Source organism: Galeopterus variegatus, unplaced genomic scaffold (genome assembly GCF_000696425.1).
Source record: "Galeopterus variegatus unplaced genomic scaffold, G_variegatus-3.0.2 Scaffold2482, whole genome shotgun sequence".
NCBI lineage: Eukaryota > Metazoa > Chordata > Mammalia > Dermoptera > Cynocephalidae > Galeopterus > Galeopterus variegatus.
The window spans coordinates 64,991-87,354 of NW_007728593.1; the positions used below are offsets into that span (position 1 = coordinate 64,991).

General features: G+C 40.0%; 1 protein-coding gene across 1 annotated transcript in view; it reads left to right on the plus strand.

Annotated features, from left to right (window-relative positions):
• LOC103597978 (DEP domain-containing mTOR-interacting protein-like) overlaps positions 1 to 22,364 on the plus strand; it is a 143,238-nt gene that overhangs the window by 61,249 nt on the left and 59,625 nt on the right. Inside the window, exon 10 of the mRNA XM_008581876.1 lies at positions 14,303 to 14,481. Coding sequence (XP_008580098.1) covers positions 14,303 to 14,481 — 179 coding nt within the window. The remainder of the gene's footprint in view (positions 1 to 14,302; positions 14,482 to 22,364) is intronic.

Here is a 22,364-nt window from a genome sequence, read left to right on the forward strand (position 1 = left end):
TCCAAAGTGGCAGGAGGTATGCTAGATGCTTTAAACAGATTAGCTCTAATTTTTACAACAGCTCTGTTGAGGTGAGTATTATTGTACTTATTACATAGGAGAAGCAGCTCAGGATCATAGAACCCAACCACAGCTTGGAAATCACAGTCCTGAGGTGCAAAGCCTTTGCCACTACCTCCCCAGAGCCACGTGTGCTAATAGGCGAGACAGGAGAAGGTAATCGACCAGGTCATGCCCTTTTGCATGGCCCTAGCATATTGTTTTGTACTCATCATGTTTCCTTCCTGTACCAGGACAGATAGATTTGGAAAGAACTGTGAAGTCTGTCCTTTCCATCACATTCCACCTTGGCAGACAGTTCCCTTCCCTCTGGTCCATGCTAAGAGATGGTCAGGAATCGCTAAGCATCTGCCTACACACCAGTGGCTCCAGCTTCCTGAATGTTTCTTTTTCCCATTTCTCTTAGCTGAGGTTAGCAATTGGTTCATTGGTGCTGATGACCCCCTGCTGGTTTCCAGCCAGGGGGTGAAATCAAAGTATATAGGAAGGAGCTCTTCCCAGCTCTCAAGAAGTTTGTTTACTTTGCTTCCTCCTGGTCTTGCAGAGTAGGAACCTTGTCTTATCTTTGAATTCCAGTGACCAGCGCAGGACAAGGTATCCAGTAAGTGCCTTATACATTTGCTGAACTGAAAGCAAGACTGTCGTAATGGAAAGCAGAAAGGTGACTGGTCAACGGCATATAAAAGGATCATTATGCTGTCCATTTTGTTATCCTGATTGACACTCAGGAGCTCAGAATTTTTCTGTGGCTCTCTGTCACCCACAGGATGTGAAGCCTTTCTGACCTAATCTCTGCCTATTGCTCATTCATAGCTCACTGCATCCTGCCCTTCTGCCCTCCTCCGTCCTGCTGCACCTCGACACCGAACTACTTGTCCTGACATCTCACTCGCATCATACATGTGTCTGCTGCTCCTTAATCCTGTGTCTTCTCACTGGCCTCCAGGGCCAGCTCCCATTTCTTCTTAACTTGGAGCTTGAGAGCTCCCTCTGGTAGACTTAGGTATTTTATCCTCTGGCTTCCTCTTCATTCTACAGATACCTGTACCTCTCTTATAGCACTTATGTGCCTTGCACATAGGTTTTTAATGTTTGCTTCCCTTCTTAGGAAGGAACTTAGGGGGAGGGACCATGTGTTTTCACTTCTGCATCTCCTGGGTCATAGGAGATGGTCAATAAGTATATATTGAATGAATGAATTAGTAAATGAAAACACCAAAGTAATGATTTTTGACAGTTTTATTGAGATATAATTTGCATACCATACAGTTCACCCATTTAAAGCATACAATTCAATGGTGTTTAGTATATTCACAGATTTGTGTAACAATCACTGTAGTCAATTTTAGACCATTTTTACCACTTCATAAAGAGACCCCTTACATCTTGGCTATCACTCCTCGATTCCTCCATCTACGCCCCTCATCCCTAAGCAATCACCAATCTACTTTCTGTCTCTATAGATTTCTCTGTTCTAACATTTTGTATAAGTGGAATCATATAACGTATGTTCTTTTGTGACTGTCTTCTTTCACTTAGTATGATGTTTTCAAGGTTTATTCATGTTGTCACATGTTTCAGTACTCCTTTTAATAGCCAAGTAATATTTCATTATAAGCATATAAAATATTTTTAGTTTCATCAGTTGATGGACTTTTGGGTTGTTTCTACCTTAACTTAATGAATAATGCTGTTATGAACATTCAAGCTGTATATGAGCTTTTCTGTGCATATATGTTTTTGTTTCTCGTGGGCATATACCTAGGAATAGAATGGCTGGATCATATGGTAACTCTGTTTCATGCTTTGAGGAACTGTGAGCCTGTTTTCTGAAGTGGCTGCACCAGTTTACACTCCCACCAGCAGTGTGTGAGGCCTCCACTATCTCCATATCCTTGCCAATACTTGTTATTATCTGACTTTTTGATTCTAGCCAATTAATGGGTGTGAAGTGGTATCTCATGGTGGTTTTGATTTGCAGTTCCCTGATGACTAACAATGTTGAGCATTTTCCTATGTGCTATTGGCTATTCGTATATCTTCTTTGGTCTACTAAGATCATTTGCCCACTTTTTAAAACTGGGTTATTTATCTCTTTATTATTGAGCTTTAAGTGTTCTTTATATATTCTGGATACAAGTCCCTTATCACAGATAGGATTTGCAAATGTTTTCTCCCATTCCACGAGTTGTCTTTTCGCTTTCTTGCAGGTATCTGTGAAGGATCAAAGTGTTTAATTTTGATGTAGTCCAGTTTACCTATTTTTTCTTTCATCACTTGTACTTTTGGTGTCATATCTAAGAATTCTTTGCCAAATACAAGGTCATGAAAACCCCTTATATTTTCTTCATTTCTTATTTTGTTTGTTTTTGTAAAAACCCCTTATATTTTCTTATAAAAGTTTTATGATTTTAGCTCTTACACTTAGGTTTTTAATCTATTTAGAGTTATTTTTTGTATATGGTGTGAGGTAAGGGTTCAACTTCATTCTTTTACATGTGGCTAATTGTTCCTGCACCATTTGTTGAAAAGACTGTCCTTTCCCCATTAGATGGCCTTGACACCCTTGTTGAAAACCAGTTGACCATAGACATGTGAAAGTAGTGATTTAAAATCTGTCTTAAGAGAGGGAGTATTATTATTGTACAATATAAGACCTTTGTTAATAAAAAGAGTAGGAACTGTTTCTCTTCCCTTTTTACACTACTTCCACAAATATGCAAGATAAAGCAGTCCTACTGTCACCTATCCTGTTAACCTGTAGAAGGATAGTCACTACTTATCATTGTGTTCAGTTTTTTATCATTCTTTCCTACCTCTTTTAAATATATTTATCCTGGTTGGTATTGTCTTCAATTTTTCTTCATCACTTTATCTTATTCCTTCTCAATTTCTTTTTCTTTCTCTCCCTCTCTCTCTCTCTCTCTACCCCCCACCCCCTTTCTTTCTTACTTCTTCCTTTTTTTTTTTTTTTTTTTTTTCCCCTGGCCAGTAGGGGGATCCGGACCCTTGACCTTGGTATTATTAACACCACATTCTAACCAACTGAGCTAATTGGCCAGCCCCTCAATTTCTGTCTTTACCCCTCCTTTCTTTTGTTGTTTTGGTAGCAAATTCTTCTTTTTTCTAATAATTAAGAAAGAATCCAACATAAATAATAACTATTCCTTTAAAAGGAGCCTTTATAATAGGTTTTTGAGCCCAGCTTCCCTTGACAATTGCTTGAAAAGGCTCACAGAGATTTGAATTGTTTTGAATTGAGGGTATGAGTGCTTGGTTTCTCTCATTGTGTAATTTTATGGTTATGAAACTATAGTTGAATGTAGCCTTTTAGGATGACCATGACCTTTAGAATTCACACTTGGCTTTTATCTAAAGTTGATTCAAATTCCGAAAATGACTGTTTAATACAACACTAAAAACCATGGAGAATGTGAAAATTACAACTTAGGTTACAGAATATTGGTCTCTTTAGAGCATGAAACCAGCACTAAAAAGCTCTTGATTTTCTTCCAGCTAATTTAAAATAGCAAGCAAACAGGAAGGGATTCTATTCTTCAAAGACAAATATCAAAGAAAATATTTGTTGAGCACCAAGTGTATACCTCCTCCCTGGTCTCAGTTTTCTCATTTAAGACATGTTACCTCTGTTCTTCAAAAGCTTCTAGTTTACCTAGAGGGGTAAAAATAGTACATTAAAAATCAAGAGGATATATATAAAACCATGGTAATTACTTTACATTCAAAAAGAGAGAGAGGGTTGGCCAGTTAGCTCAGTTGTTTAGAGGACAATGTTGTAACACTAAAGTCAAGGGTTTGGATCCCCATACTGGCTAGCTATCAAAAAAAAAAAAAAAGAGAGAGAGAGAGAGAGTGAGTTATCTGTATGGATTTTTCCTTAGTTGGATACTTTCATAGAGGTGTTGGGACTTAATCTGGCCATTTAAAGCAGTCTCAGGATCGCATTTAGCACCTTTATGTGAAGTAGATCCAGTCGCCCTCCTGCCCTTTCCTTTAGGCTGGTGTAGCCCCTCACATCTGCACAGAAATGGTCATAAGAGCTGGGGCTGGATTTCAACCCTCCTTTGTCTCTGAAGCCAAGTTCCCTTGTGCAGTGAACAACCTGTATCACTGTAGTTCCAACCTAATTAATAGGAAAATTGTTTTAATTTATCTGCGTCACAAATGTTCTATAGATGATAGCATAACACTTAAAAATACCAATGCTCATGTAAGCATTTCTCCCTAATTAATACTTTCTTGCTAATCACACAAGTCAATGTTATACATTTAAAAGTGTTTGTTGGAATCATACCTCTAAATATATAATTTATACATTGAGAACTTGTTTATTATATTGGGTATTAAAATAAGCATTTTGTCAGGATCCAGGCATCTGGTTAAACATAAATTTAACCTTATTTAATTAAATTAATTAATTAATTAATTTATTTATTTTTTGGTGGCTGGCTGGTAAGAGAATCCAAACCCTTGACCTTGGTGTTCGTGAATGTAACTTCTTTATTGATAACATTTTCCCCAAGTTACAAATGTAGTACATTCTCTTTAGGGAAGAATTTGACTAATAGAGAGGTCTACTAAGAAAAAAAAGGGCAGGCTGGGTAATTCAGTTGGTTAGAGCGTGGTGCTGATAACACCAGGGTCCGGGTTTTAATCCCTGTCCCAACCAGCCACCAAAAAAAAAAAAAGAAAGAAAGAAAGAAAGAAAAGAAAAATCATTCATAAAACTACCAGATGTAACATTTTTAACATTGGGATGAATGAACTTCTAATTTTTTTCTTTTTTTTTTTTTGTCCTTTTTGTGACCGGCTGCACCGCGCTCAGCCAGTGAGTGCACCGGCCATCCCTATATAGGATCCGAACTAAAACCAAATACATGGCTGAGCGCAGTGCGGCCGAAAAATAAAACCAAATACAGACTGGCCAGTTAGCTTAGTAGGTTGGAGTGCAGCCGTATAACAACAAGGTGTCACGGGTTCGGTTCCCCAGACTGGCCAGCCACCAAAGAAAACAAAAAACAACAAAGAATTTTTAATTTTCAAGGCCAAATAATGGTTATCATGTATATAGAATTTTATGTTTTGCTTTTTTTTTTTTTTTTTTTTCCTTTTTGTCTTTTTTCGTGACCGGCAACGGATCGTAACCCTCAGTGTTGCGCCCGTACCGGACCGGGACCGGCAATGGGATCGCAACCCTCAGTGTTGCACCCACACCTCGCTCAGCCAGTGAGCGGCCGGTCTGTATGTGGGATCCGAACCCTCGGCGGGAGCGCAGCGCACTGTAGCAGTGCACCACCGGGCCGGCCCTATGTTTTGCTTTTTATTTATTTTTATTTTATTTTATTTTATTTTTTGGCAGCTGACCGGTATGAGGATCTGAACCATGTTTTGCTTTTCAAAATAATTTATTGTCCTATTAACACATGACTTTTTTAAAAAAAAGTTCTCTCTGTAAATTCTAAAACACTTTTATGGCTTAACGGCCCCGGACATTTTGACTACCCACCTAGCTCTTGCTCCTGTACACCACTCACATATATTCCCACGTTACATAGGGCCTTCTTAATTCTTTTGAATTTTTTTTTCAATGTACAAGGAGATTTCTATCAGCTTATTTCTATTCCCGTACTGGCCCCTAAATGTAGCAGTTCCTTCTATTGTAATGCTGCTTTCCCTCTGGGTTGATGTGAGCCTGGGAAATCTAACTCAGATACAGATCCAGGAAACATTGAAATCGGCTCATGTGCACAATGAAACTCTGGTGAGTGCTTGCAAGGAGGCAAGTATTGTTAATGCTTCGCAACTTATATGGTGCATGGCTTTATGTTGTGATTAAGGGCCAGTATGTAAAAATTATGACTAAAAATGAATTTGTTCTATAAAATATAAGGTGTTTCAGAGAATCATACACACTTCTGATTACTAATTTAAATGGAATTATTATTCTTGTCTGTAGAAATACAGAATCTTAATTTATTTTGACACAAAGAGAGTTTTGATTTTTTTTTCTCTAACAATGGCTCCATCTATAAAACTTTTATAGTTATCATCATCAGCATCATGACTAAAATGTATTCAGTGTTTATGGTGTACCAGGCACATGATTGAAGCTTTTTATGCATTATCATATTTAAGCTGCACAACAGTTTCCCAAGTAGGTACCATTATTATCTCCATTTTACATGTGGGGAAGCAGAGTCATATGGCTAACGAGTGTGCAGAGGTAGAATTTGCCTGATTTTAGATCTCATGCTTTTAAAGCTACCCTATACTTTAAGTAAAATAAAAATATCAAATAAGGAAGAGACAACACAAAACCATGAAAGAGCTGTGAATATTGAAATTGCACTTCAGTTGACTAAAATAAAGCAATATGGTAGCTAGTCTCCAAATATGGACCCAGATGTTTCCACCTCTTTCTATATGTGTATGTAGCTTGTTCCATAAAGAAGTGACCTGAGTGTCTCCTTCCCTTGAGTCTGGCCTGAGTCTGTGACTGCTTTAACCCATATAATTCAGGGCAAGTGCCATTCTATGACTTCTGAGTCTTGGCATTAAGTAGGTCTGGTATGGTTGATTGATTTTTGACAAGAGTGCCAGGATAATTCAACAGGGTAAGAATAGTCTTTTCAACAAATGGTGCTGGGACAACTGTATAGCTGCATGAAAAAGAATGAAGTTGGGCCCTTACCTCATGCCTTATACAGAAATTATCTCAAAATGGATCATGGAAATAAATGTAAGAGCTAAAACTGTAAAACTCTTAGAAAAAAACATAGGAGCAAATCTTCATAGGTTTGAGATGGGCAGTGGTTTCTTAAATATGACACCAAAAGCCCAAGTAACAAAACAGAAAAATAGATTAATTGGACTACATCAAAATTAAAAACTTTGGGGCTACAAAAAAATACTGTCAAATAAATGAAAAGACAACTCACGAAATGGGAGAAAATATTTGCAAATATTTATCTGCAAATATTTGCAAATATTTATCTTTTATCTGGTAACAGACTTGCATCCATAACATATAGAATAATAAAAAGACGAGTAACCTAAACAAAAAATGGACAAAAGATCTGAATAGACATTTCACCAAAGAAGATATACAAATAAACACTAAGTACATGAAAACATTCTTAATATAATTAATCATCAGAAAATGCAAATCAAAGCCTCAATGAGACACTACTTCACACCCACTAGGATGGCCATGATAAAAAAGAACAGATGATAACAATCTTGGCTAGGATGTGAAGAATTGGAACCCTCACACTTTACTCGTGGGAATGTAAAATGGTGAAGCCACTCTGGAAAACATTTTGTTCTTCAAAATGTTAAAACGGAGTTACCATATAACCTAGCAATTCTACTACTAGGTGTACATCTAACAATGAAAATACATGTCCATAAAAAAGTTACATATTAATGTTCATAGAAGCATTATGGTAAAATGGTGAAGCCACTCTGGAAAACATTTTGTTCTTCAAAATTTTAAAACGGAGTTACCATATAACCTAGCAATTCTACTCCTAGGTGTATATCTAACAATGAAAATACATGTCCATAAAAAAGTTACATATTAATGTTCATAGAAGCATTATTCATAATAACCAAAAATGGAAAGAACCAAAATGCCCACCAACTGATGAATGGATAAACAAAATGTGGTTTATCCATACAATGGAATATAGTTTGGCAATAAAAAGAAGTGAAATACTGATACGTGCTACAACATGGATGAACCTTGTAAACATTATGATAAGTGAAAGAAGCTCAGTTTTGACAGTCCATGTATTGTACGAGTCCATTTATATGAAATGTCCAGAACAGGCAAGTTCATAGAGACAGAACATTGATTAGTATTTGCATAGGCCTGGAGGGATGGGGAAAGAGGGAGTGACTATTAATGGGTATGGGCTTTCCTATTGGAGAGATGAAAATGTTCTAACATGATTGTGGAAATAGTTGCCCAACTTTTTTACATATTAAAAACCCCTGAGTTGTACATGCTGAATGGGCTTATTATATGGAATATGAATTATATCTGAATAAACTGGAAGAAGGTGGAAGCGGGAGGGGAAGAGGGACTGGGGAAGAAGAGCAGGAGGAGAACGGCAGCTTCTGCTTGCTCCTTCTAGAGCCCCTCATTACCATGTGATATGTCCAGGCTGCCTTACTGGAGAGAGGGGCTATGTTGAGCACTGCGAAGCCACACATCCAGCTTTGGCCACCATCTGCATGCAATTGTGTTAGTGATCCCAAGCTGGAGCCATAGAGGAACTGCCCAGTCGAACCTCAGGCAATACATAAGAATGCCGAGATATAATTAAATGATGGTTGTTTTAAGTCACCAAGTCTGTGCATAGCTTGTTATGTAGCAAAAGATAATTGGAATAAGTAATAAGTCAAAATTCTTGCCTTAACACCGTGACTACGTATTAACACAAAATCAAGTTCTAAGGAAGGCTTGGTCTTAGAGAGAAGAACCTGGAGGGGAACATTACTTGATTATAAAGGGAAATGAAAATAAGAAAGAGCTAAGGCTGGGAGGGGGCATGTTTTAAATGGCAAGCTGAACCAATCCAGGTGGGCCTGCCAGCTGGCCTCTTTTCTAAAGCTCATATTGGCAGAAGCAGCTAACCAGCCACCAGTGGCCACCAGGTATTTAGAAGGTCTAGAGGGCCGGCAGGTCATGTTTCTGGTACAAGAAGTAACACAAATTAACCCCATCCACTTGTTCTCTCCACCCCCTGAAAGGAAAATCACTGAGCTGGAAGGGGCAGAGTGGTCTTTTCACTCCACAATCTAGAGGGCCGGCAGGTCATGTTTCTGGTACAAGAAGTAACACAAATTAACCCCATCCACTTGTTCTTTCCACCCCCTGAAAGGAAAATCACTGAGCTGGAAGGGGCAGAGTGGTCTTTTCACTCCACAATACCTTATTTGAGGGTCAAAAGAAATGAAGGAATGGTGGTCTTCCTTCTTTGGACATGCACATGGGTCCTTCTGTCTTCTAGATTTCTGACACCAATGCAGGCTTTTAGGTCTAACTGCTCTGTTCTTTTTTTTTTTTGGCACAAGGACGCCATTTTCTTTTTCTTTCTTTTTTTTTGTGTGTGACCGGTAAGGGGATCGCAAACCTCAGCTTGGTGTCACCCGCACTGCGCTCGGCCAGTGAGTGCACTGGCCATCCCTATATAGGATCCGAACCCACGGCCTTGGCGCTCCCAGCGCCGCGCTCTCCTGAGTGAGCCACGGGGTCGGCCCTAACTGCTCTGTTCTATGCGGTGTATTTCCAGTCCCTTCCAATGTCCATCATTCCTTCAGTTCTTTCTGAGCTATGTGGCGTGTCTCTGTGTGTGGGGTTTCACATATGTTTGCCACTTCCATTAATATGAATGTGACTCAATTATCTATTCCTGCGAAACAGATCACCCCAAAACTTAGTACAATAGCTTAAAACAACGATGTATTATTTGTCCCGATTGTAAGGGTGACATGGCAGTTCCTCTACTGGTGTCACTGGGGCTGGAGGTCAGCTGGGCTGGAAGGTCCAGGATGGCCTCACTCACATGTGTGAGGGTTGGTGCTGGCTATTGCATGGCGTATCAGTCCGTTTCCTGTTGCTTATAATAATACCTGAAACCAGGTGATTTATGTAGAAAAGAGGTTTGTTTCTTTCAGTTTTGGAGGCTGGGAAGCCCAAGGTCCAAGGGAGCACATCTGGTGAGGGCCTGTGTCCTGGTGGGGATTCTCTGCAGAGTCCTAAGGTGGTGCAGGGCATCCATCACATGACCAGGGCTGGACGAGAGTGCTTTTGCTTGCTCACTTGCTCCCCTTATAAAGCCCCCAGTCTATTCCCTGATAACCCATTAAGCCATTAACCCACAAATTCATGAATGAGTTAATCGATTCATGTGAGCACAGCCCTCATGGTCCTCACCTCTTAAAGTCTCCACTTTTCAAATACCATATTGGAAATTAAATTTCAACATGAGCTTGGGGTGACGTTCAAACCACAACACCCGGGCACCTTGATTTTTCTCCTTGTGGCCTCTTATTCAGTAGGCTAGACCTGCTCCTTTCCATGGTGGTCTCGGGATGATCTTCTTCTTTTTTTTTTTTTAAAGATGACTGGTAAGGGGATCTCAGCCCTTGGCTTGGTGTTGTCAGCACCATGCTCAGCCAGTGAGCAAACCAGCCATCCCTATGTAGGATCCGAACCTGTGGCCTTGGTGTTATCAGCACCGCACTCTACCGAGTGAGCCACGGGCCGGCCTTCGGGTTGGTCTTCTAAGGACAAAGGTGGAAGTTGCAAGTCCTGTTAAAGCCTCATCTTAGTCATATAATGTCACTTTTGTTGGTCAAAGCAAGTCACAAATTCACTATTATATTAAATAGAATTATTTTTGCTCATACGAACTCAGCTGTTACTAACCCCATGAAAGGAGTTTAGTAGCTATTTCTGAGGATGGATTAAAGTGCAGAAGAGGATTGACTTGCGAAAAGATCTAAATAAAAATATTTTAAAATGAGTTCTATTACATGATGAATAAGGTTTTTAATGAGTTGTTATATGCTAATTAACCTTTTCTTTTCTTTTCTTTTCTTTTTTTTTTTTTTGGCAGCTGCTTGGTACAGGGATTGAGCCCTGGACCTTCCTTAATGTTATTAATTAGTTTTTATAAATACTTTTTTTTTTTTTTTTTATAAGATGACCGGTAAGGGGATCTTAACCCTTGATTTGGTATTTTCAGCACCACGTTCTCCCAAGTGAGCAAACCGGCCATCCCTATATAGGGATCCGAACCCGTGGCCTTGGTGTTACCAGCACCACACTCTACCAAGTGAGCCACGGGCCGGCCCCTAGCTTTTATAAATACTCTTAATATAAAAGTATACATTTATATACTTAGAACTTTTTTTTTCCCCAAAGACTTTTGATGATAGCAGCAATTCAGTGAAGGACATAGAATAAGTATTATCTTCTTCATTTAATGGGAGTTTGGGAGACACTGAAGCAGCGAGAAATTACATGACTAGTTTATGGCAGATCTGTGTTTGGGTCCCAAGTCTCCTGCTTCCTAATTCTGTGCCCCTTCCATGGCTTTCAAATAGTAGAATTCTGACGATTCTTCCAGAAGAGTGGAGGGAGTTTGAAGGAGTCTCCGTTTTCATCGTTCACAGCTATTAGGCAGAACTTCATCGTGCCCACAATGATTAGTTAAGTAGTGTGACACTTTGTGCATACATTGTCCTTTCTATCTGATTCTTCCAGAAGAGTGGAGGGAGTTTGAAGGAGTCTCCGTTTTCATCGTTCACAGCTATTAGGCAGAACTTAATCGTGCCCACAATGATTAGTTAAGTAGTGTGACACTTTGTGCATACATTGTCCTTTCTATCGTAAAGTTGTTCCACTTACTCTCACGTATGATTCTCACAACAGCTGGGTGAGATACCATTATAGTGCTGAGAAAAACAAAGCTGCAAAAATGAAACATGGCTTGCCTTCCGTATCAATTCTTCTGAAATCTCCTAATGCCCAGTTCAGTGTTCTTTCCATGGCATGGTTGGGCTCAAAGTCTAAAAGCATTGAAAATGAACATCATATGGCATTCAGGTACACAGGTTCAGTTACCCCCAAATGAAATGATTTATAAATAGGTATAAAGTGCATGTTTGCATGACCCCGAGCAAGTTCCCTTCCCACTACACTGAGTGCTGTCATTCAGTTTTTCTCGCGTGGATAAAGAGGTAGTTGGATCACAGTGATCTCCAAGGTTTCTTCCTGCTCTAGAATTAATGGTTCAATTTATGTTGTGTATTATTGTTAGTCTGAGAGGAAATGAAGGTCTTTAAAAGAGAGATCCAAACTTTTATATGGATGACAGGGACTTATCAGGAAGAGTTGAGTATAAGAATATGGCACATGACTGTTTTATGAGATTCCGTTTTTTATTTAACAAAGTTTTATGGACATATATGTATTCTACCCTCTTGGAGCTTATAATTGAGGAGGGGAGGTAGTCTTTAATCTAATAATCATCTCAGCTGTATGGGGAACAATGAAATGGCCTGGTAGAGACCTGGCCATAATGGAGATGCAAAGAATGAGGACTTAAGTAGGCACAAGGAGTGGAAAGACAGTGGGGAGAAGTAGGAGAGAGCATCCCATTCTCAGGGATGACATATTCAAAGGCCCTGTTGTAGATGGGGCCTGGTATGTGTGATGAACTCTAGTTCAGTGTCTCTAGAGCACACAGAGGTCAGAGGTGAGAGTGGTTCTTATAGGACAAGGAGCAGGACCATGTGTGCATTTTGGTCCAAGTGAAGGATTTTGGTCTATATCTGGAAAGCAATTGAAGAGTATTTTCAACTGGGGCAGGACAGGATCAGGTTTGAATTTTGAAAAGATCATTTAATTGCTATGTCGTTTTAGGTGCTTGAGAACAAAAGTAGATGCAAAGTATAGTCCCATTAAGAAAAGACTGTAGTTATCTAGGGTAAAGGTGTTGGTGTTTTAGACTAAGGCAATGGCGATGCTAGAGACGGGAAGGCATAGACATGTATGGGAGAGATTTAGGAGGTAAAACCCACAGTTTATACTGACAACTGGGCGGGGGATGAGGAAGATGGTGGCCTCAAGGGTAACGTCTTGTTTTCTGGCTGGATGCTAGAAGCACTCATTGGCGCAGGACCAGGTGTGGGGGAAGAGCATGAGTTCAGTGTAGGGCTTGCTGATTTTGAGGTCTCTTTGAGATGTGTATATGGATGCAAAGGTGTGGAGGTGGGAGTATAGGCCTGGTCTGGGGATTTAAATTTAGGAGTCCTTGGGGCATCAATGGTAATTGAAGTCATGGGGATGAAAGGGCTCACCTGAGAGAACATGGAATGAGAAAAGAGGTATTGTGGACCAAATCTTAAGGGATCCCAACCTTTAAAGTCCAGGGAGATGAGGAGGAGCCAACACAAAGGTAGCTGAGGAAGAAGTAGAAGCAGATGGACAGGAGGGAAACCAGTAGAGTTTGACGTCCCACTAGCTGAAGATGGTGGGCAATAGCATCTAATGGTATTAATGTCAACCAAAATGAAGACTTGCATTTATGTTATACTGCATCATATATAGATTCATGGGGGAACACTTATGTCCTCAGTGGGAACTATTTTGGAGATGCGGTGAGAACAGAATTCAGAGCTGGGAAGGTAGGTGCAAGAAGCGAGCTATGTGGGGATAGGAGGATGATAAAGGAATGACTTATGTAGTTGTCTTAGTCACTGCAGGCTGCTATAACAAAATTACCATAGACTGGGTAGCTTAAACAGCAAACCTTTGTTTGGGAAGTCCAAGATCACAGTGCCAGCAGAGCCAGTGGCTGGTGAAGGCTTGCTTTCTAGTTTGCAGGTGGCTGTCTTCCTGTTGTGTCCTCACCTGGTAATAACAGAGAGAAGCAAGCTTTCTCCTGTCTTTTATTATGAGGGCACTAATCCCATCATGAGGACTGCTCCTCTTGACCTCCCAAAGGCCCCATCTCCAAATACCATCACACGGATGAGAGATTCAAAATATGAATTTTGGCTAGCCGGTTAGCTCAGTTGGTTAGAGCGCAGCCTTATAAAACTAAGGGCATGGGTTCGGATCCCCATACTGGCCAGCCACCAAAATAATGAATTTTGGGTGGACACACACACTTAGTCCATAGCAGTAGTCTTATTAGCAGCACAATTTGGGAATTGCAGTAATGCTTTTAGGAAAGAAATCCTAGCCTTTTTATAAAGGTAGGGTAGGTCTTGGCCACTTGTAACTCCTTTTCAAGATGGCTAACTTGAATGCAGTGTGCTAATGGTAGGGTAGCACAATTTGGGAATTGCAGTAATGCTTTTAGGAAAGAAATCCTAGCCTTTTTATAAAGGTAGGGTAGGCCTTGGCCACTTGTAACTCCTTTTCAAGATGGCTAACTTGAATGCAGTGTGCTAATGGTAGGGTTTTAGATTGCATTTTTAGTTTTTTTCCCAATTACCAGGATAAAATGCATCTTGTTCACTTCTGAAGCAGATCCTTCTCTTAGAGACTACATTTGTGGTAGCACATGACAGCCACATCTGTCTGTCTGGCAACTTTGCTGTGATGCTTCACAGAAGCCTATACTGTAAGATTTCAAATGAACTATTTTCCTTTTGTGTAGGTTTGTTTTATTTTTCTTCTCCCCTTTCTTCCTCCCAGGCTAATGAGCCCTGAAAACACACTCCTGCAACCCAGGGAAGAGGAAGGGGTCAAGTATGAGCGTACTTTCATGGCATCTGAATTCCTAGATTGGCTGGTTCAGGAAGGTGAGGCCACCACAAGGAAAGAGGCAGAGCAGCTTTGCCACCGGCTTATGGAACACAGCATCATCCAGCACGGTGAGTGTATCAGTCAGCTTTTGCTGCAACAACAAACAATTCCCAAATCTTGTGGCTTACCACACCAAGCACTTATTTCTTACTCATAGGCCCATAAGTCAGCCATACCTCTGCTTGGGCTCACTTGGCTTGTTATCTCCAAGCCCAGGGTCAAGTTTAGGTCTGTGTTCCATGCCTTCTCATTCTGGGATCCAGGCTAAAAGAACATCCACTGTCTGGGATATGTTGTTTTTACAGATGACTACAGAAGCTAAAGAGGGAAAGCAGATTTTTGTAGTGCCTCCAAAAGCTTCTGCTCAGAGAAGATGTAACTTCACAACTCCACATCCATCTTGCCAAAGCATGTCATGTAGTCAAGTCCAGCATCTGTGGATTTGGGTAGTAAAGACAGTCCCTGACTTACAGTGGTTCTACTTTATGATGATGTGAAAGCAATACACATTCCTTGGAAACCTTACTTTAAATTTTGAATTTTGACTCAAAATTCTTTATTATAACTTTATTATAAAATAGGCTTTGTGCTAGATGATTTTGCCCAACTGTAGGTTAATGGAAGTATTCTGAGCACATTTAAGGTAGGCTAGGCTAAGCTGTGATGTTCAGTAGGTTAGGTGTGTTAAATGTATTTACAATATTTTCAACTTACAGTGGGTTTATCAAGTTATAACCCCATCATAAACTGAAAAGCATCTGTAGATGCCTCCCACAAGTTTCATTATGAATGGAGATTGAAAATTTGCTGAATCATGATACAGGGTGCCACAGTGAAGAGTTAATCCAAAGGGCCTTCATCAAAGTTTCTCTTTCCTTTAGGACTGAATCATAATGATGCAATGTAACCTATTGGTTAGGAACTGTATTAGTTATCTTTTGCTGCATAACAGGTCACCCTAAAACTTAATACTTAATTAATTGCCCCCAAAACTTACTGGTGTAAAACAATAATAAGTGTGTATTATCTCACACAATTTCTGTTGGCCAGGAATTTGGGAGAGGCTTAGTTAGATCTTTCTGGTATGGGGTCTCTCCTGAGGCTGCAGTCAAGATATTGGCCATGGCTACAGTCATCTGAAGACTTGACTCACTGGAGGGTTCAATTCCACAATGTCTCACTTATTACCCAACAAGTTGGTGCTGGCTGTTGGCTGGAGGCTTCAGTCCATCAGTCCATCACTACATGGACTTCTTTATAAGGCTGTTTGAGAACTCTCATGACATGGCAACCTGGCTTCTTCCAGAGGGGGATCCAAGAGAGTGCAAGATAGAAGCCACAATGTTTTTTCTAACTGAGCCTTGGAAGTCATACACTCATTTTCTCGATAACCTATTGGTTACCAACCAGGTCGGTACTATTCAGTGTGGGAAAAGACTACACAAGAACCTGAATACCAGGAGGCAGGGATCACTGGAACCATCTTGTAGGATGGCAATCACAAGAACTTAGCCTCTGGAATCCCAGCTCCACCAGTTATTAGCTACTTACCTTCTCTTATCTGTAAAATGGGATGACCTCATAGGGTAGTTTTAGGAGAAAATAGGGTAGATATAAAGCACGTGGTTCAGTGCCCTACTCTTAGTAAGTACTCAATCAATGAACTATAATACAGCTACAAGGTGTAGGCTTGGGACAGTGAGGAAAGGGCTGGGAACCAAGCAGGCATTTCAGCCTGAGAGTCAGTATGAAGATGATGCTGAGTCGTTCTTGCTGTGCTCTTTCTCTCCTATCCCCACTACTATCCAGGCCTAGAATTTCTATTCCAAGGTTAGGAATATGACAGTGGAGTTACAGAGATGAAAGAAACTTTAGAAATTATTTGGAGCAGTGTTTTACCACTGCAGATTGCAACCCTTTACTGGGTCATGAAATGAAAGAACCATTCATTCCCAGCATTTAAAAATAAAACTTTAAATTGGCCAGACTAGACTCTTACAAAGTGTGGTCCACGGACCTGCAGTGTCATCCGGGAGCATGATAGAAATGCAAAATCTTTGACTGACCCTACCCAAGTCCTGCTGAATCCAAGCCCCGAGATCCCATGTGATTCGAATGTACATTAAAACAAGTGATTCAAATGCATATAAAATTGGAGAGGTACTGGAGTAGATTTAAGTAAGATAGAAAAGATCAGAGTATACTTTATGTAGTAAGAATAAATAGTTTTGCAAAACTTTTGCCCCGAGATCCCATGTGATTCGAATGTACATTAAAACAAGTGATTCAAATGCATATAAAATTGGAGAGGTACTGGAGTAGATTTAACTAAGATAGAAAAGATCAGAGTATACTTTATGTAGTAAGAATAAATAGTTTTGCAAAACTTTTATTTCAGTTAGATATATATTATATACACATATAGGCATATTCATGTGTGTATTGACCTACAACCTAAAAATTATTTGTTACTGTGTGTTGGGGTCAAATATTTTGAAAGCCACTGATCTAGAGATGTTGGCTGGAGTGGCACTCGATGTATTCCAGGGTGTTTTCTCCTGGGTGGTGCTGCCACGATTGAACTTACAACTGTATGTTGATGACCTAATCTGTCTAGCGCTGGGCTGAGTTCACTGAGGGAGGGGAAATGGATAGGAAAGCATAATGCCATTGTGGTCCCTGCCCTTACACAGATTATAGTCTTGTTGGGACTATAAGATGGTTATAGAAGCAATAAGAAAACAGTAGAAGATTTACCACATATTTCATTCATTTGTTTATTTATTTTATATTGTGTGCCAGCACTGTTCTAATCATTTTACCCTTATTCTCTTATGTAAACTTCTTAAACCCTATGTGTTAACTATTTTTTTGTATTATTTTATTGTGATTAAGAATATTTAATATGAGATCTACCCTCTTAACAAATTTTTAAGTGCAAAGTGCAGTATAGGGCAGATATTCTTACTACCTCCATTTTATAGATCAGTAAATTAAGGCACCAGTAGGTTAAATAATTCATCTGAGGCCACTCAGGTAGCAATGTCCTAATGAATATTACTGCTAGTAAGTGTGAACTTGGGGTTGGTGGAGTGACTGGCGTTTTCCCCAATGAAAAATGGTATGTTTGGGTTAGAGTAGGTTTTGTCATTTTTTTTTTTTTTCCTTTTTGTCTTTTTTCGTGACCGGCAACGGATCACAACCCTCGGTGTTGCGCCCGCACCTCGCTCAGCCAGTGAGCAGGAACCGGTCTGTATGTGGGATCCGAACCCTCGGCAGAAGCGCAGCCGCGCTCCCAAGCGGCGAGGTTCTGTCATTTTTGCTTCAGACAGAAAATGTCAGGTGATACCACATTCTAGGAGAAAATTAGCCTCTTATACTATGATCTACTGACTCACACTGTACATCCTTGACTTTAGAGAGAAGATGGAGGATGCCATGGTTTCCAAATGATTTCCGCGGACTGAGTAATTACACTTCAATCACGGTGTATAAACATAAATGCCATAAGTGTGCAATGTAAAGATTAAAATGAAGGTGTTATTGATACCAAATCTTAACCACAGAAGTATGTTTTCCATGGTTATAGGAGGACCGAATATTCTGTATACAGAAGCCAGGATTTCCAAGAGAGTTCCAGTTTCCCAGTATGGCAATTCATTGATAGATCACAGGCTCTAACTTGGAGTTATGAAATTATGGCCCCCATATCTGTGTATGTTAGAGCTAATGATAAGTACCAGTAATGTCTTAAGCAAAGCTCTGAATTGTCTAGGTAATATTTAATTTTGTAGGTTAAACATTAAAGAAAGTTAGCCTTTAGGCTTTGAGCAGAAGTTTTATGGATAAAAGTGGTTCCCTAGATCGAAACCAGTAGGCATAAAAATCAGGCCCACGTATGAAATCCTAACTAGCTTCATTTATAAATGGTGAATGATACTCTATAATCAAGGCAGAACTTGTTAGATGAAAAATTTACTTGCATGCATATTTATATATATGGGTCTATGCATTTATGTGTACCAACTTACCTAGCTTTTTTATTTATTGAGATTTACCATGTACCAGGCACTAGGCTAAATACTTTATAGATTTTAATATACTTGTATTATGTATTAATATGTATGTGCTTTACACATATGATCTATGATTTATATACTGTATGTGTAAACCTATTAAATCTTCACAGCAATTCTATGACATTGGTATTATTATTACAGCTTCACAGTGAAAAAATCTGAGATTCAAAGCCTTTAAGGTATTTTTCCAAGGTTGCATAGCTACTAGCTCTTGTGCCTTAGAAAGAAGCTTACCTGGACTGGGGATGTATGTTACTGGGTGTGACTGCCTGGCACAGAGAAATGAGCACAGGATTTGGAAGGAATTGGACTGGATTTAGATCCCAGCTTCTTCATCGACTTCAGCTCCTTCATCTGCATGTTTATATTTCTTAACTTTCCCTTCCTCAGATTTTTAAATTTATGAGATTAGAGTTACATTATATTTCTTTGACAGCTGGGTTTTTGGTTTTTTCCCAGAAATCCTATGAGCACCCACATGTGTGGTTGTATGTATATTCAGTTGTACTCATGGCTAAGATTTATTACAGTGAAAGGATACACAGCCAGATCTGCAAGGGAAAAAATCACATCAGGTGGTCTGGAGAAATCCAGGCACAGGGTTCTGATGTCCTCCCTCCTAGGAGGTGCCGCACAGAACTGGCTCCTTCCTCCAGCAGTGAAGTGTAGTTAACACATGTGCGATATCTCTGCCCCAGGAAGTCCTCTTGAGACACAGACTCTGTGGTTTTTACTGGGGGCTGCTGCTGTAGATACACTCCACCTGCTGGCTGCAATTCCTAGCATTCCAGACTTTCAGAAGGAAAGCAGGTGTTCTTCAACAGTCACATTGTTTGTACAAACAGTCTAGCCAGGCTGATACAGCACAGTTCAGTGCCCTCAGTGGGCAAAGTTGCCTTATCAGTTAGTGACTTAGGGAACTTTCCAAAAGCCAGGTTCCCAGATGCTAGCCATGGGCCAGCTCCACAAGCAGGCCCTTCTGTACCAGGGCAGCTATGGTAACCCTTTCCTGCACAGAGTTGTTGTGGGGATTAAGTGACAGGAGTTGGCAAAAGCTTTTAGCACAGCCTCTACCTCTGATGGCCCCTCAAATGCCAGCTCTTGTTTGTGATTTGATAAACTCTAAATAACAGTTACCATCTATAGAGCCCCTACTATATGCCAGCCACTGTTCTAACACTCTACTCCTTTACTTTTATTTCCTCTCAATATCTTTCTGAGTTTGTTATCATAATCATTTTCATTTTTGACATGAGGTTAAGTAACTTGCTGAAGATGAGAGCCAGTAGATTCAAGATTCAAATCAAGGCAGTCTAACTTCAGATCTAATAAGATGCTGATTTTACTCCCCACTAAACCAGGGAAACAATTCTCAATGTTTATTGCATAGGCTCACACAGCCTGGCAGATATTGCAACTATAAAAATTGCAAGCCCGTAAAACCTATAAGATTCCCTTCCCCCAAAAAGTTTCCAAGTAGATACTTGTATAATCTCGGCAAATAGTATAAACACACTTCTTCACTCACATGAGATATTTCCCTCAACTGCCTTAACTGCTGTCAGCTACCTTAGCCTCAAATGGGGGAAGATGGAAACTAGATAATCATGTGGGTAAATTGCTCACAGCTGCAGCAGCTGACCCTGGATAATCAGGCTTCTGCTGCTGTATCCTGGCATATAATTTCCTCTTTTACAGTGTTAGTCAGAGCACTTCAACAATTTCAACACTTCATAAAAGCCCTCTTTCTTTTTCTTTTGTTTTAAAAATATATTTATATAACTGTAATACACAAAGAAGTTACATATATATTGTGTTTTTAATCATCCCAGCTGCTGGAGGGTAGTTAGGATTATTCCATTTTCCAATGGAAGACAGTAGCTGAGACATTTGCTCCAAAAGAGAATTTGGGATTTGCAGCAAAGCAGCCTAGATGCTTCATCCAGACAGGAATTAACTGCATCTGTGCAGTAATTAAGATAATTGACAGAGTTCAGGCTAAGCTCAGAATAGCCTAGCCTAACAGACAAGAAAAGAAAAGAAAGAAAAGGAAGGAAAGGAGAGGAAAAAGAAGGCACTGATTATTGAGGATAAAGGCAAGATTGTTCGGGGGAGGAAAAAGAATTTTTTCTTTCCCTTCATGAGTTCTTAACAGGGGTTCCCTGTAACAAAAGACAGATTAACAAGAGAAAAATGAACGGAAGTTTAATAACACATATACTTCCTGTATACATGGGAAGTAACCCAGAGAAATGGGTAGTTCTCAAAGAGGTAGTTTAAACTTCAGGCTTAAATACCATTGTTCCCTGAAACAAAGAAAAAAAGGTGTGGGGACAAACCAGTTACGACTAGGAGGCCAGGAAAAGCAGGAAAAGCACCTTCAACCGAAGTATAAGGATTGTTATGCAGATTAAGCCCATAGATTAATAGTCCCTAGTGACTGAGTCATGCTTTTCCTGGTAGAGAGAGGGAGAGACCCTTACAGATGGAGATTTCCTGTATAGATGTAAATTTCTCTTACAAAAGGACAACTTTTTGTAGCTCCTGCTGTGTTAATTTCTCAAAATAACCAGCTCAAAACAATCCTTATGCCAGGGAGGTGTATTTTGGAGTGGCATATTGGGGTGTCCTACAGTCAGATTTGGGGGTGGCATGTCCTCTGCCCTCAGTTGCAACTGGGCCAAGACCATATGGCATTATAGAAAAAAATTATTTTGACACTTGTTAAAATGATAAAGAAAACTGTTCAGGACTATTGCAATAGGGATATTTCAGTACAGGAGAAAGATGAGCTCAATTCTGAATACAACAAGGGCTACTGGGGATTTATGGTCAAGGAGCATGGTGAGGGGGGTCAGTGGATGGAAAATTACTAAGAGGAGACATCAAGGGTAGGGGGATTCTAGCTAAACTGGCCTAACAGGATTTTTGCTAAAGCAGGCCAAAGACTTACACATCGAAGGTGGGGGATGAGGATCTTAATCAGGTGTCAAGGAGGGTCAGGTATCAAGGGTGGGAGAGATTCTTACCAAACTGACTTAGCTGGATTCCTTGTTAAAACTGGGCTGGGTGAGCCGAAGACAGAAGGCTGACAGGGTGGGGGCAGGAGCAGTAAGGTCCAGCTGTGGTAGAAAAGAGGGCTCAGAGGAGCCTGACCATAGTTTGGAGCCTGACCATAGTTTGGTCCAGGAGAGAGTCTTTGTCCGTGGCAACCCATCCTTGCTTTTTATTGCATAGGCTCACACAGCCTGGCAGATATTGCAACTATAAAAATTGCAAGCCCGTAAAACCTATAAGATTCCCTTCCCCCAAAAAGTTTCCAAGTAGATACTTGTATAATCTCGGCAAATAGTATAAACACACTTCTTCACTCACATGAGATATTTCCCTCAACTGCCTTAACTGCTGTCAGCTACCTTAGCCTCAAATGGGGGAAGATGGAAACTAGATAATCATGTGGGTAAATTGCTCACAGCTGCAGCAGCTGACCCTGGATAATCAGGCTTCTGCTGCTGTATCCTGGCATATAATTTCCTCTTTTACAGTGTTAGTCAGAGCACTTCAACAATTTCAACACTTCATAAAAGCCCTCTTTCTTTTTCTTTTGTTTTAAAAATATATTTATATAACTGTAATACACAAAGAAGTTACATATATATTGTGTTTTTAATCATCCCAGCTGCTGGAGGGTAGTTAGGATTATTCCATTTTCCAATGGAAGACAGTAGCTGAGACATTTGCTCCAAAAGAGAATTTGGGATTTGCAGCAAAGCAGCCTAGATGCTTCATCCAGACAGGAATTAACTGCATCTGTGCAGTAATTAAGATAATTGACAGAGTTCAGGCTAAGCTCAGAATAGCCTAGCCTAACA